This window comes from Eubalaena glacialis, chromosome 2 (assembly GCF_028564815.1).
Source record: "Eubalaena glacialis isolate mEubGla1 chromosome 2, mEubGla1.1.hap2.+ XY, whole genome shotgun sequence".
Lineage (NCBI taxonomy): Eukaryota > Metazoa > Chordata > Mammalia > Artiodactyla > Balaenidae > Eubalaena > Eubalaena glacialis.
Window position 1 is genome coordinate 145019972 of NC_083717.1, and position 15179 is coordinate 145035150.

Consider the following 15179-nt stretch of genomic DNA (forward strand, 5'->3'; position numbering starts at 1 on the left):
CATGGTAGTTGTCTGTTTGCTGGTCTATAGCCCCCACCAGACTTTAAGGTCCAGGAGGACAAGTGGGTCATTTCAAAAATACAGTGCCAGTGTTACTAGTAACAAGCAAATGATACAGTGATAACTTTAAATATATGTATTTTTTTATTGAGGCATAATTTACATTGCACATAAAGAATACATATGAGTTTCAATAAATGTATAAACCTATGTAATTACCACCCTAATCATGATATAGAAAATTTCCATCACCCAGAATATTTCCTTGTACTCAATTCCATAAATCCCCTTTACCTACCCCAAACAACTACTCTTCTGCTTTCTATCACCATAAATTAATTTTGTATATCTTGAATTTCATATAAATGAAATTATATAGCAGGTATTCTTTTGTGTCTGGTTTCTTTTTTTTTTTAAATATTTATTTATTTATTTATTTGGTTGTGCTGGGTCTTAGTTTTGGCGGGCGGGCTCCTTAGTTGTGGCAGGGGGACTCCTTAGTTGTGGCATGTGAACTCTTAGTTGTGGCATGCATATGGGATCTAGTTCCCTGACCAGGGATCAAACCTGGTCCCCCTGCATCGGGAGTGCAGAGTCTTAACCACTGTGCCACCAGGGAAGTCCCGCATCTGGTTTCTTTTTTTTCAACATTATGAAGAACGATTGGCAAATAAAAATTGTAAGTATTTAAGGTGCACATGTGATGTTTTGTTATATGTTTACATTGTGAAATGATTACCACAATCAAGCTAATTAGCATATTCATCACCTCACATAGTTACCATTTTGTGTGTGTGTGGTGAAAACACTTAAGATCTATTCTCTTAGAAAATTTCAAGTATACAATACATTATTATTAGCTATAGTCACTTGTAATACATTGCGTCTCTAGTATTTATTCATTCTATTACTGAAAGTTTGTACCCTTGACCAACATCTCCACATTTCTCCCACCCCTCAGCCACTGATAACCACCATTCTACTCTCTGTTTCTATGAATTGGACATTTTTAGATCCCACATTTAAGTCAGATCATGCAGGGACTTCCCTGGTGGTTCAGCGGTTAAGCCTCCACACCTCCACTGCAGAGGGTGTGGGTTCAATCCCTGGTCGGGGAACTAAGATCCCACATGCCATGCAGCATGTCCAATAAATAAATAAATAAATAAAATAAGTGAGATAATGCAACATGTGCCTTTCTGTATCTGGCTTATTTCAATTAGCATAATGTCCTCCAGGTTCATTCATGTTGACACAAGTGTCAGGAATTCCTTCTTTTTTAAGGCTGAATAATATTCCATTGTATATGTATACCACATTTTCTTTATCCATCCATCCACTGACAAACAGTTTGTTTCCATGTATTAACTATTGTGAATAATGCTGCAATGAACATGGGAGTACAGATATCTCTTGGAGAAAGTGATTTTTTTCATTTGGATATATACCCAGAAATGGGATTGCTAGATTATATGGTAGTTCTATTTTTAATTTTTAAAAGAACATCTGTATTGTTTTCCATAGTGGCTGCACCAGTTTACATTACCACCAACAGTGTACAGGGTTCCCTTTTCTCCACATCCTTGCCAGCACTTATTATATTTGACTTTTTGACAACAGCCATCCTACTAGGTGTGACACAATATCTCATTGTGGTTTTGATTTGCATTTCCCTGATGATTAGTGATGTACATGTTGGTATTATACATCATGTACCTGTTGGCCATTTGTATGTCTTTATAGGGAAAATGTCTGTTCAGGTCCTTTGCTCATTTTTTAATCTTTTTTTTTCTCTACTGAGTTTTATGAATTCCTTATATATTTAAGATATTAACCTTCACTGGATATATTATTGGGAAATATTTTCTACCATTCTGTAGGTTGCCTTTTCATTTTGTTGATTGTTTCCTTTGCTGTGCAGAAGCTTTTTAGTTTGAGGTAGTCCCATGTGCTTATTTTTGCTTCTGTTGCCTATGCTTTTGGTGTCATCTCCAAAAAAAAATCACTGCCAAGACCAATGTCAAGGAGCTTTCCCCCTGTTTTCTTCTAGGAGTTTTAGGGCTTCAGGTCTTATGTTTAAGTCTTTAATGCATTTTGAGCTGATTTTTGCATATGTTAAAAGGAATGCTACTCCTGGGGGACAGCCTTGGAGGGGAGAATGTAGAGAGGAGTCAGCAGAATGTCCTGAGGCTAGGGCCTACGGAGAGAAGGCCAGCGGATGATCAAGACTCTCTTCTTGACCAAACTCTAGTCAAGCTCCTCTGAGCCCTATTCTCAACTAAGCCTCAACCTTAACTTGTAAAAACTGCAGACTCTTGGCACAAATGATTTCGTCCAGACCCTGCGCCCCTGCCATACTAAGAGACTTGAACAAGCACTAGCATAGTTTCTAACAGCTCAAGGCCACACCCCTAGAATGACTCCAGTGCCCCTTAGAGTGCCTGCCTGAAAAAGCTCAAGGCTGCCAAGAGAATTTACTGTTTGTTCCAGCCCCAAACCTGGTGATTGGCAGATAGGCCCCTGAACCCTCCCTCCCACCCCCCCTTATAGCAGTTACTTTAGAAAGCTTGCAATTACAAATCCTTTCTCTGCCTTTGAGGTGTAAATCTACCAAACAAAACTGTTTCTCCAAGCATCTGAGAGCTCTTTGAAATGCAAACATACAGGGAGATAATTCTTTTATTTATTTTTTCTTATTTTATTTATTTTTTTATATATATTTTTATTTTTGGCTGTGTTGGGTCTTCGTTTCTGTGCGAGGGCTTTCTCTAGTTGTGGCAAGCAGGGGCCACTCTTCATCGTGGTGTGCGGGCCTCTCACTATCGCGGCCTCTCTTGTTGCAGAGCACAGGCTCCAGACGCGCAGGCTCAGTAGTTGTGGCTCACGGGCCTAGTTGCTCCGCGGCATGTGGGATCTTCCCAGACCAGGGCTCGAACCCGTGTCCCCTGCATTGGCAGGCAGATTCTCAACCACTGCGCCACCAGGGAAGGCCGGGAGATAATTCTTACTCTTGCTCCCCATCCCTGTGGGAAGATAAAGGCCTAATTTTACTGGGTACCTTGCTTTAACTTGCATCACTGCCTCTAGTCATAAAGACAGAAGAAGTTTGTTTGTTCTCTGGATATGCTCCAATTAACAAGCCCAGATGGCCTAGCCACGGGGATCAACCCTCTTCAGCACCCCTCAGTGCCTTCCCTCGGTACACTGAAAGCTTTAAAAAGTCTCCTGCCTTCAGTTTCCACAAAGTTCAGTTCAGTTCACAGTGCATCCTCTTCCCCATCACAATAGTTTGTTACTGAACAAAATCTATCCTTGCCTCTTTAACTAGTGTCCGATCTGGTTTGTCTGGCCTTTGACAAGGCCAGAATGGTGGCGTGGCTGATGTGGTTTTAGGAACGAGGGTAATCATGTTCTGTTTGAAATTATTTTCTTTCTGTGATATAAACCCCTTCTCTGTCATCTTTATACTTTTACCTTTTACTTCAGTAAAATTTAGTAGAAATACAAATGACCTTTAAGAGTGGGTTTTGAAAGAAAATACAATGTGCTTCTATGTTTCAGGTCTGGGGTGATGTGAAATAGCATGCTCTATGGGGAGAAGATCCATAAACCTGTAAATGGAATTATTCCAGTAGCAGTAGGAGTTTAAAGCCAGAGGTGACTATGAGATTATAGCCCTAAGAATTCACAGAAATCTTGGAGAGGGCTTTGGCATTCCACTGCAGGTGGAAAGGGAGTTTCTGGGACAAAGGACCACCAGGTTCCATACGTTAATAACAACAACGAGAGCTGGTCTCAGCACCCCCAGAGCTAACGTGTCATTGCTAGGGACACAGGGTGCCATCTGGAGACGGACCCCACCTCACCCCTGGAAATGGAGGTCAAGGCCAGTGCTCAAGAGGGTTTACTACTACTGCTACTACCATTTATGAGCACCCACTTTACACCAGAGCTGTCCTATGGGCCATCTGCCTTTCTGCCTTCAGTCCTGATCGCCTCCACACCCCACCGCCAATCCAAAGTAAAAGTTCTAATAATCAAGTTACATTATTTACTCTCCTGCTTAAGACCCTTTGGCTTTACAGTTAAAGTTCAGACTCTTTAGCATGACAAGGCTGCAAGATTGACTATTCCAGCTTTATCCTTGGCTGCTCCCTGCAAGCATTCTACACTCATAGGGAACTATTTATACAACTTGTAAGAAAAACTTATGTCTCCCTTTGTGCGCCTCCCGTGCCCGATAGATTGTGTATTTCCTTTCTGCTTTTCTGCTGTATTTTGTCCACGTTTCTACTATGCCACTTTTCATCCCACACTGCGTGCATTTCTTTACATCTCTTTCCCTCTAACTGGACTTTGAAGTCCCTGTGGTAGAACTATGTCTTATTCATCTTAAAATTCATTTTGTTTATTCATTCAGTCAACAGATATTTATTATCTACATATTTAGTATTTCTTTAGTATCTACTACTACAAGGCTCTGAGGAATCAATTATACTTGATTCCTTCAGCGTTTGTGTTTAACAGGGTCTCAATACCAACTATCTACAGCAAGCAGGCACTTAATAAATATATATCGAATAAATGAATAAATTAACTTGTTCTGAGTGGTGGGCAGCCACGGTCTCTTCAAAGGGTAACTCTGGACAAGTGTATTTATAGACGCTGGTATAATTATTTTCTTCCCTCCAGGCCCTAGTTTTACTTCAGTACATCATTTTATAGCAAGGGTTAACCAGCTTTTTCTGGAAGGGGCCAGACAGTAAATATTTTCGGCAGTGGGAGCTTTCTGGTCTTTGTTGCAGCTACTCAGCTCTGTCTACTCAACTCTGTGGCTTACATCAGCTGCCATAGACAATACTTAAACGAATTAGGGTGGTTGTGTGGCAATAAAACTATGTACAGATGCTGAAATATGGATTTCTATCATTTTCATGAGTAATATTCTTCTTTGAATTTTTTTCAACCATTCAAAAATGTAGAACTGTTCTTAGCTTGTGGGTGCTACAAAAGCAGGCAGCGGAAAGATTTGGCCTGCAGGGCCGTAGTTTGCTGGCATACGTTTTAGAAAATTCTTAATTGAAAAAAAAAATGTATATATATACATATATATACATGTATATATACATATATATTTAAAGTCCTCTCTCTCTCTCTCTCTCTCTCTGGATAACTCTCTCTGCTAGAGGTTGAATGGAAAAGGCAAACCCTCACAAAGCATTTAATGTATTAACATATTGATTTAAGTCACAGCAGCATCAAGCCCATGGACCAGAAGTCCACTGAGCCACTGGATAAGGTACACAGGTTGTTCCGCCCACACAACACAATCGCAAGTGACACGAAATCAGCGGGTGGCAGGGTTGCGGGGAAGCCAAGGCACCTCCCTGCCCACTCAGACCTCAAGCATCCCTAACTGGCGACGCCGCCCCAGGCTCGGCTTCCCGGGCGGGCTTCGGCACGGCGCAGCCGCACTGGTGCCGCCTTCCCACCAATCTCGACCCTCGACGCGTTCCGTTCGTGCGTGGAGGAGCCGGGCGGGAGGAAAGGCCGCTGCGTGGGCAGGGGGCTGCAGCGCGCCGAGCGGCTGGGCCCAGCGACGGCGCGGATGGCGGACTCGCAGCTGTTCTGCGTGGCCGAGGAGCGCAGCGGCCACTGCGCAGTGGTGGACGGAAACTTCCTCTACGTGTGGGGGGGCTACGTGGTAAGGGGAAGAGGCGGGACGGGGCGGACTCGCGCCGGGAGCCCGCCCGGCTTCTCGGCCAGAGTGGCCGCCGAGCACCCGCCCACACCCGGCCCCGACGCGGGGGCAGGTCCGCGGCCCAGGCCGGCGCGCCCGGCGCCCACCGCGCCCCGCCCGGCCCTCCGCCGTCGGCCGCTCTCCCGCCGCGCCAGGGCTTGACGCCGCGCCGCCGTTGCTTCCACTAGGAAACTAGCCTTCAAGCCCCAGTCCCGGGCTCTTCCCACTCGCCAGTTTCCCCGGTCCTCGCAGCTGGCCGATAACCCGGCTTACCCAGCACTCAGTCGGTTACTGCGCGATTGATGATCATTTTTAACTGCTTGCGCAGACTCAAAAAAGCCCACCGAGGATGCCGTGCTATATTATTTTGTAAATATTTCCTTATTCCCGCGGCGCGACCCGAAATATCGAAATCACTGAAGCATTTAAGTGTTTCTAAGTAATTTTTAGTGGCATTCCTTTACCAAGGGATATTTACGAAATTTTTTCGAGTCTCAAAACAGACTTGTATTAGCAACAATATACTTAAGAGTATTATGCTTTAAAATTCTTACGACAGTGGAGGTTTGAATATGTGTATTTGTTTTGTCTCTATAATCGTAGGATAATAGAGTCAAGGATTCTAAAGGTGGAAAACAACCCATTTAGTGTACAGATTAAAAAAAAAAAAAAGCGAGCCATCTGGAGTTCTACTGGATGTAGAACCTACATTTTTCTGACTGACTCGATGCTATTATGTGACAGATGTAACATGACTGAACCACTCACTGAAATAAAGAACATACTGTATATGTTAAATGATTCTCAGATCCAAGTTGGTTTTTGTTGTTGTTTTGTTTGTGTGTTTATTTTTAATTTGATTCAGTATCAGGATGAGAAAATCAGAACTCACATTTGAGTGCCTACTATACGTGGCATGTGCTAGGAAATCTCATATCCTTAATCTTGTATAATCCTTACCATATCTTGTAAGGTAAGTAATGTCCCCATTTTAAAAATAAGGAAGATGAATTAAGTAAGAGTAAATAATTTGAATGACCGTTTGACCTCAAGGGCAGCAGATTCCAACATAGGTATATTGGATTTCCAAAGGCTATTTTTTCTATGATAAACATAAATTAGGTGACTATGCTCTCTTAAGGTCTAATATTTCTACCATTTGTTCTTGATGAAAAAGTAGTCTAGATATAATGATGGTTTTTGCAGAAGAAATATTTTGATTGTTTTTGAGCTCTGCCACTTGAAGATGTACAGGTGTCAAACTTCATCTGCTATATTGATTCTTAATATTGTAAAAGTTAAATGAAAAAAAAAACTCACTTAAAATAGTAATCTGTAATATCTTATATCTTGTGACAGTATAGATTTCTGTTGGGCCCATAACTGAAATGTCTGAATTTTTTATATGTCATTTTAATCTTGAAAATTGTGTAATTGATAAGATTTCAGGTCTTCAGGTGGCAGTCAGTGAATAGAAATACTTCCTACTACTGATTGATCCAATGAGTAAATGCTGTATGAACCACCCTGGAAAGTACCACACAGATTTAGATCAAGTCTACTACTTTTTAAATTCCAGGGATTGTCAGCGCTTAAAATATGTCTAAGGCATAAGCGGAAGGAAAGGGAGAGTAGGAGGCAGAAAAGAAGACATGGCATATCGTGAGAAAAAATAGAATCCTTCCCACAATTGTTTTATTCAGATCCTTCTGAACAGCTAAAAAGCCCTGGAATCTGGAGGTAATCCAGTAGTCAGCAGTTAAGAATAATGGTCAGATGATTCCAGATTGTATGTTCCAAGCACAATTTTCCTCCTCATTAACACAATGTGTGTTAAAATTGACAAATGTATATCCTAAAACTTGAATGGCCAACATATATCTGTCTAAATTACTTATTACTCTATCGTTGAGCATTTTCTAAAGGGCATTGTATCTGAAAACAGCCCTACCTCTAGAGGTAAGAGCAGCAAAGCTGAAAAAAGTAAGTAGTAAATTATAATTGGTGCCAGAATATTCTCTTGCTCCTAGTTCTTCCATATCCTTTCGACATTACTGAAATTCATACAAACTTTAGTATTGCAACTAGGAGCATTTAAAAGTTGTGAGTAGTTTTTTCCAAATTTTGGAGAAGCACAGTGTTTTAGCATCCTTACAGATGATATGCTTTCTTCTTACTGTTTAATCATATGAACAGTTTTATTTCCCTAACACAATTGCTATTAATACATTTTGCCCTAAACTTTTCCTTATAGAAGCTAGCAGCTGAATATGTTTAACTATATATTTCTGTTTTGAATAGGGCTTAAAGGGAAGAAGAATCAATTTAGAAAATGTCTGAAAAGAATGAAGGTTTATACTACCAGATATTAAAACATATTATGATACTTTTAAATCAGTGGTCCTGATGCACGTTGAGAAAGCATGATGGAATGGAGAAGAAATAACATAAACAGCCAAGCATATAAGAGTATTTTGTATATAAAAGGTAGCATTTCAATTCTGGAAAAACAATTGCTTATTCAATAAATGGTCCTGGGACAGCTGGAGGAAAATGATAGTGGAGTTTTAGGATTGACAAATGTAGAGAAGTTAAGCTATATGATACCAAAGAAAATATGTGACTCTTGTAAAATCTTGAGTTGGGAAAAGAAAAACTGAATTGGGAAAAAACTATAAGGGAAAAAGATTGGTAGACCAAAAATTTTTTTAATGTAAGTGAAAATTGCTTAATCATCTTAGAGCAGTCAAGATCAAAGTTTTAAAAAATTAAAATCTGTGCTTTTTAAACATCATAAAATAAGGCAAATGACAAACCGGGGAAGGTATTTGCAACATTTATGATAGACAAAGTTCCTGTAAAATTAAAGATGAATATTTCCCTTGAAAAATGAGCAATGGATATGCACAGCAGTTTACAAAAGAAGAAATAAAAATAGAATATGAATCAAAGAAACCCAGCTGAAAATAATGAATTTTTTCTTTTCCAATTTACAAATATTAAAAAGAATTTTGGAGAAGAGCATGGGGAAATGAATTACTCATGCACTGGTAACCTTTTTTTTGTTTTTTTTTAAAGAACAACCAACCCACAGGTTTTTAAATTTATTTATTTTTATTTATTTATGGCTGTGTTGGGTCTTCGTTTCTGTGCGAGGGCTTTCTCTAGTTGCGGCAAGCGGGGGCCACTCTTCATCGCGGTGCGCAGGCCTCTCACTATCGCGGCCTCTCTTGTTGCGGAGCACAGGCTCCAGACGCGCAGGCTCAGTAATTGTGGCTCATGGGCCCAGTTGCTCCGCGGCATGTGGGATCTTCCCAGACCAGGGCTCGAACCCGTGTCCCCTGCATTGGCAGGCAGATTCTCAACCACTGAGCCACCAGGGAAGCCCTGGTAACCTTTTCTGAAGAGAAATTTAGCAATGTGTATTAAAAGCCTTAAGTGTGTATTTCTTTAACTTAATAGTTCACTTTATATATTCATAGATGGTGACACAGACCATCCATATTATGTGGAAGACATTTATTCTTTTTAGATGCCCAGCATTTGAATCCCCTTCCTCTTGTAGTATTCCCCACTAAGCGAGTCTTGTTGGAGTATTTATTTTAGTTGTCTGAGTACCTCCTACCTACCTTCATAGAATGTATATTCTATAAAGATGGGGATTTTGTTCCCTATTGTGTCTCCAGTGTCCAGAATTGGGCATAGCTCATGGTAGGTGCCCAATATAAAAGAACCTGAGTGCCAGGTATTTTTCAGCTTCCCTTGCAGCTAGGTTGTGAGCAAGTAACTTAGATGCTGTTTGTTAGATGTATGTGTGCTAGATTTGGGCTCAGGAATAAACCTGTAAAAATCAAGACCTAAAGAGGATTCTTAGCGACCAGTGGAAGTTGTAGGAAGATAAGGTCCCTGGCATAAAAGGCAGTGCTACAAGCTGCAGTTTGATGCTCACCAGTGACTGGGGCAGTTCACGCATCAGACTGGTTCTCTGGAAGGGTTTCAGGCCTTGCTCCTCTCCACATAGATCAGAGGCTGGTTCTCCAGCTTCCTTGATGATTCCGTGAGCTACCTAATATTCATTTCTTAAAGTTTTATTCTTTAATTTTAAAATATGAAATGTATGTACAAAAGAGTATGTAAAATAACTGTCGTGTTTAACTTCCAGATTAAAAAATCAGCTAAAATCAGTACCTTAGAAGCTTCCTGTTTATCCTTCACTGATTATATTTTTCCTCCCACCCTCACAGGGTACCACTATCTTGATTTCTTTTTTTTTTATTATTATTTTTTTTAATCAGTCATCAATTTTATACACATCACTGTATACATGTCAATACCAATCGCCCAATTCAGCACACCACCATCCCTACCCCACAGCAGTTTTCCCCCCTTGGTGTCCATATGTTTGTTCTCTACATCTGTGTCTCAACTTCTGCCCTGCAAACCGGTTCATCTGTACCATTTTTCTAGGTTCCACATACATGAGTTAATATGCGATATCTGTTTTTCTCTTTCTGACTTACTTCACTCTGTATGACAGTCTCTAGATCCATCCACGTCTCAACAAATGACTCAATTTCGTTCCTTTTTAGGGCTGAGTAATATTCCATTGTATATATGTACCACAACTTCTTTATCCATTCGTCTGTCGATGGGCATTTAGGTTGCTTCCATGACCTGGCTATTGTAAATAGTGCTGCAATTTTGGGGTGCATGTGTCTTTTTGAATTATGGTTTTCTCTGGGTATATGCCCAGTAGTGGGATTGCTGGGTCATATGGTAATTCTATTTTTAGTTTTTTAAGGAACCTCCATATTGTTCTCCATAGTGACTGTATCAATTTACATTCCCACCAACAGTGCAAGAGGGTTCCCTTTTCTCCACACCCTCTCAAGCATTCGTTGTTTGTAGATTTTCTGATGATGCCCATTCTAACTGGTGTGAGGTGATAGCTCATTGTAGTTTTGATTTGCATTTCTCTAATAATTAGTGATGTTGAGCATCTTTTCATGTGCTTCTTGGCCATCTGTATGTCTTCTTTGGAGAAATGTCTATTTAGGTCTTCTGCCCATTTTTGGATTGGGTTGTTTGTTTCTTTAATATTGAGCTGAATGAGCTGTTTATATATTTTGGAGATTAATCCTTTGTCCGTTGATTCGTTTGCAAATATTGTCTCCCATTCTCAGGGTTGTGTTTTCATCTTGTTTATGGTTTCCTTTGCTGTGCAAAAGCTTTGAAGTTTCATTAGGTCCAATTTGTTTATTTTTGTTTTTATTTCCATTACTCTAGGAGGTGGATCAAAAAAGATCTTGCTGTGATTTATGTCAAAGAGTGTTCTTCCTATGTTTTCCTCTATGAGTTTTATAGTGTCCAGTCTTACATTTAGGTCTCGAATCCATTTTGAGTTTATTTTTGTGTATGGTGTTAGGGAGTATTCTAATTTCATTCTTTTACATGTAGCTGTCCAGTTTTCCCAGCACCACTTATTGAAGAGACTGTCTTTTCTCCATTGTATATCTTTGCCTTCTTTGTCATAGATTAGTTAACCATAGGTGCGTAGGTTTATCTCTGGGCTTTCTATCTTGTACCATTGATCTATGTTTCTGCTTTTGTGCCAGTACCATATTGTCTTGATTACTGTAGCTTTGTAGTATAGTCTGAAGTCAGGGAGTCTGATTCCTCCAGCTCCGTTTTTTTCCCTCAAGACTGCTTTGGCTATTCGGGGTCTTTTGTGTCTCCATACAAATTTTAAGATGATTTGTTCTAGTTCTGTAAAAAATGCCATTGGTAATTTGATAGGGATTGCATTGAATCTGTAGATTGCTTTGGGTAGTATAGTCATTTTCACAATATTGATTCTTCCAATCCAAGAACATGGTATATCTCTCCATCTGTTGGTATCATCTTTAATTTCTTTCATCAGTGTCTTATACTTTTCTGCATACAGGTCTTTTGTCTCCCTAGGTAGGTTTATTCCTAGATATTTTATTCTTTATGTTGCAATGGTAAATGGGAGTGTTTCCATAATTTCTCTTTCAGATTTTTCATCATTAGTGTATAGGAATGCAAGAGATTTCTGTGCATTAATTTTGTATCCTGCAACTTTACCAAATTCATTGATTAGTAGTTTTCTGGTGGCATTTTTAGGATTCTCTAGGTATAGTATCGTGTCATCTGTAAACAGTGACAGTTTTACTTCTTCTTTTCCAATTTGTATTCCTTTTATTTCTTTTTCTTCTCTGATTGCCGTGGCTAGGACTTCCAAAACTATGTTGAATAATAGTGGTGAGAATGGACATCCTTGTCTCGTTCCTGATCTTAGAGGAAATGCTTTCAGTTTTTCACCATTGAGAATGATGTTTGCTGTGGGTTTGTCGTATATGGCCTTTATTATGTTGAGGTAGGTTCCCTCTATGTCCACTTTCTGGAGAGTTTTTATCATAAATGGGTGTTGAATTTTGTCAAAAGCTTTTTCTGCATCTATTGAGATGATCATATGGTTTTTATTCTTCAATTTGTTAATATGGTGTATCACATTGATTGATTTGCGTATATTGAAGAATCCTTGCATCCCTGGGATAAATCCCACTTGATCGTGGTGTATGATCCTTTTAATGTGTTGTTGGATTCTGTTTGCTAGTATTTTGTTGAGGATTTTTGCATCTATATTCATCAGTGATATTGGTCTGTAATTTTCTTTTTTTGTAGTATCTTTGTCTGGTTTTGGTATCAGGATGATGGTGGCCTCGTAGAATGAGTTTGGGAGTGTTCCTTCCTCTTCAGTTTTTTGGAAGAGTTTGAGAAGGATGGGTGTTAGCTCTTCTCTAAATGTTTGATAGAATTCACCTGTGAAGCCATCTGGTCCTGGACTTTTGTTTGTTGGAAGATTTTTAATCACAGTTTCAATTTCATTACTTGTTATTGGTCTGTTCATATTTTCTATTTCTTCCTGGTTCAGTCTTAGAAGGTTATACCTTTCTAAGAATTTGTCCATTTCTTCCAGGTTGTCCATTTTATTGGCATAGAGTTGCTTGTAGTAGTCTCTTAGGATGCTTTGTATTTCTGCAGTGTCTGTTGTAACTTCTCCTTTTTCATTTCTAATTTTATTGATTTGAGTCCTCTCCCTCTTTTTCTTGATGAGTCTGGCTAATGGCTTATCAATTTTGTTTATCTTCTCAAAGAACCAGCTTTTAGTTTTATTGATCTTTGCTATTGTTTTCTTTGTTTCTATTTCATTTATTTCTGCTCTGATCTTTATGATTTCTTTCCCTCTGCTAACTTTGGGTTTTGTTTGTTCTTCTTTCTCTAGTTTCTTTAGGTGTAAGGTTAGATTGTTTACTTGAGATTTTTCTTGTTTCTTTAGGTAAGCTTGTATAGCTATAAACTTCCCTCTTAGAACTGCTTTTGCTGCATCCCATAGGTTTTTATCGTGTTTTTATTGTCATTTGTCTCTAGGTATTTTTTGATTTCCTCTTTGATTTCTTCAGTGATCTCTTGGTTATTTAGTAACGTATTGTTTAGCCTCCATGTGTTTGTGTTTTTTATATTTTTTTCCCTGTAATTCATTTCTAATCTCATAGCGTTGTGGTCAGAAAAGATGCTTGATATGATTTCAATTTTCTTAAATTTACTGAGGCTTGATTTGTGACCCAAGATGTGATCTATCCTGGAGAATGTTCTGTGCGCACTTGAGAAGAAAGTGTAATCTGCTGTTTTTGGATGGAATGTCCTATAAATATCAATTAAATCTACCTGGTCTATTGTGTCATTTAAAGCTTCTGTTTCCTTATTTATTTTCATTTTGGATGACCTGTCCATTGGTGTAAGTGAGGTGTTAAAGTCCCCCACTATTATTGTGTTACTGTCAATTTCCTCTTTTATAGCTGTTAGCAGTTGCCTTATGTATTGAGGTGCTCCTATGTTGGGTGCATATATATATTTATAATTGTTATATCTTCTTCTTGGATTGATCCCTTGATCATTATGTAGTGTCCTTCCTTGTCTCTTGTAACATTCTTTATTTTAAAGTCTATTTTATCTGATATGAGTATAGCTACTCCAGCTTTCTTTTGATTTCCATTTGCATGGAATATCTTTTTCCATCCCCTCACTTTCAGTCTGTATGTGTCCCTAGGTCTGAAGTGGGTCTCTTGTAGACAGCATATATATGGGTCTTATTTTTATATCCATTCAGCAAGCCTGTGTCTTTTGGTTGGAGCATTTAATCCATTCACGTTTAAGGTAATTATCGATATGTATGTTCCTATGACCATTTTCTTAATTGTTTTGGGTTTGTTTTTGTAGGACCTTTTCTTCTCTTGTGTTTCCCACTTAGAGAAGTTCCTTTAGCATTCGTTGTAGAGCTGGTTTGGTGGTGCTGAATTCTCTTAGCTTTTGCTTGTCTGTAAAGCTTTTGATTTCTCTATCAAATCTAAATGAGATCCTTGGCGGGTAGAGTAATCTTGGTTGTAGGTTCTTCCCTTTCATCACTTTAAGTATATCATGCCACTCCCTTCTGGCTTGTAGAGTTTCTGCTGAGAAATCAGCTGTTAACCTTATGGGAGTTCCCTTGTATGTTATTTGTCGTTTTTCCCTTGCTGCTTTCAATAATTTTTCTTTGTCTTTAATTTTTGCCACTTTGATTACTATGTGTCTCGGCGTGTTTCTCCTTGGGTTTATCCTGTATGGGACTCTCTGCGCTTCCTGGACTTGGGTGGCTATTTCCTTTCCCATGTTAGGGAAGTTTTCGACTATAATCTCTTCAAATATTTTCTCTGGTCCTTTCTCTCTCTCTTCTCCTTCTGGGACCCCTATAATGCGAATGTTGTTGCGTTTAATGTTGTCCCAGAGGTCTCTTAGGCTGTCTTCATTTCTTTTCATTCTTTTTTCTTTAGTCTGTTCCGCAGCAGTGAATTCCACCATTCTGTCTTCCAGGTCACTTATCCGTTCTTCTGCCTCAGTTATTCTACTATTGATTCCTTCTAGTGTCGTTTTCATTTCAGTTATTGTATTGTTCATCTCTGTTTGTTTGTTCTTTAATTCTTCTAGGTCTTTGTTAAACATTTCTTGCATCTTCTCGATCTTTGCCTCCATTCTTATTCCGAGGTCCTGGATCATCTTCACTATCATTATTCTGAATTCTTTTTCTGGAAGGTTGCCTATCTCCACTTCATTTAGTTGTTTTTCTGGGGTTTTATCTTGTTCTTTCATCTGGTATATAGCCCTCTGCCTCTTCATCTTGTCTGTCTTTCTGTGAATGTGGTTTTTGTTCCACAGGCTGCAGGATTGTAGTTTTTCTTGCTTCTGCTGTCTGCCCTCTGATGGTTGAGGCTATCTAAGAGGCTTGATGGGAGGCTCTGGTGGTGGGTAGAGCTGACTGTTGCTGTGGTGGTCAGAGCTCAGTAAACTTGATTTCTTATTAATCACTATTTTCTTTATAGTT

At 39.3% G+C, this 15179-nt stretch overlaps 1 protein-coding gene across 2 annotated transcripts in view; it reads left to right on the forward strand.

Moving 5' to 3' along the window:
• The first annotated feature begins 5533 nt into the window (after positions 1 to 5533).
• KLHDC1 (kelch domain containing 1) overlaps positions 5534 to 15179 on the forward strand; it is a 49271-nt gene continuing 39625 nt past the window's right edge. Inside the window, exons 1-2 of one of the 2 annotated variants that reach the window (XM_061182514.1) lie at positions 5670 to 5704; positions 8139 to 8227. Coding sequence is in view for 1 of the 2 variants with exons in the window: in XM_061182513.1 (XP_061038496.1) it covers positions 5609 to 5704 (96 nt within the window). In the remaining variant the exon portion in view is untranslated. Of the gene's footprint in view, positions 5705 to 8138; positions 8228 to 15179 lie in introns of both variants that reach the window. The other variant, XM_061182513.1, reaches the window with a different exon arrangement.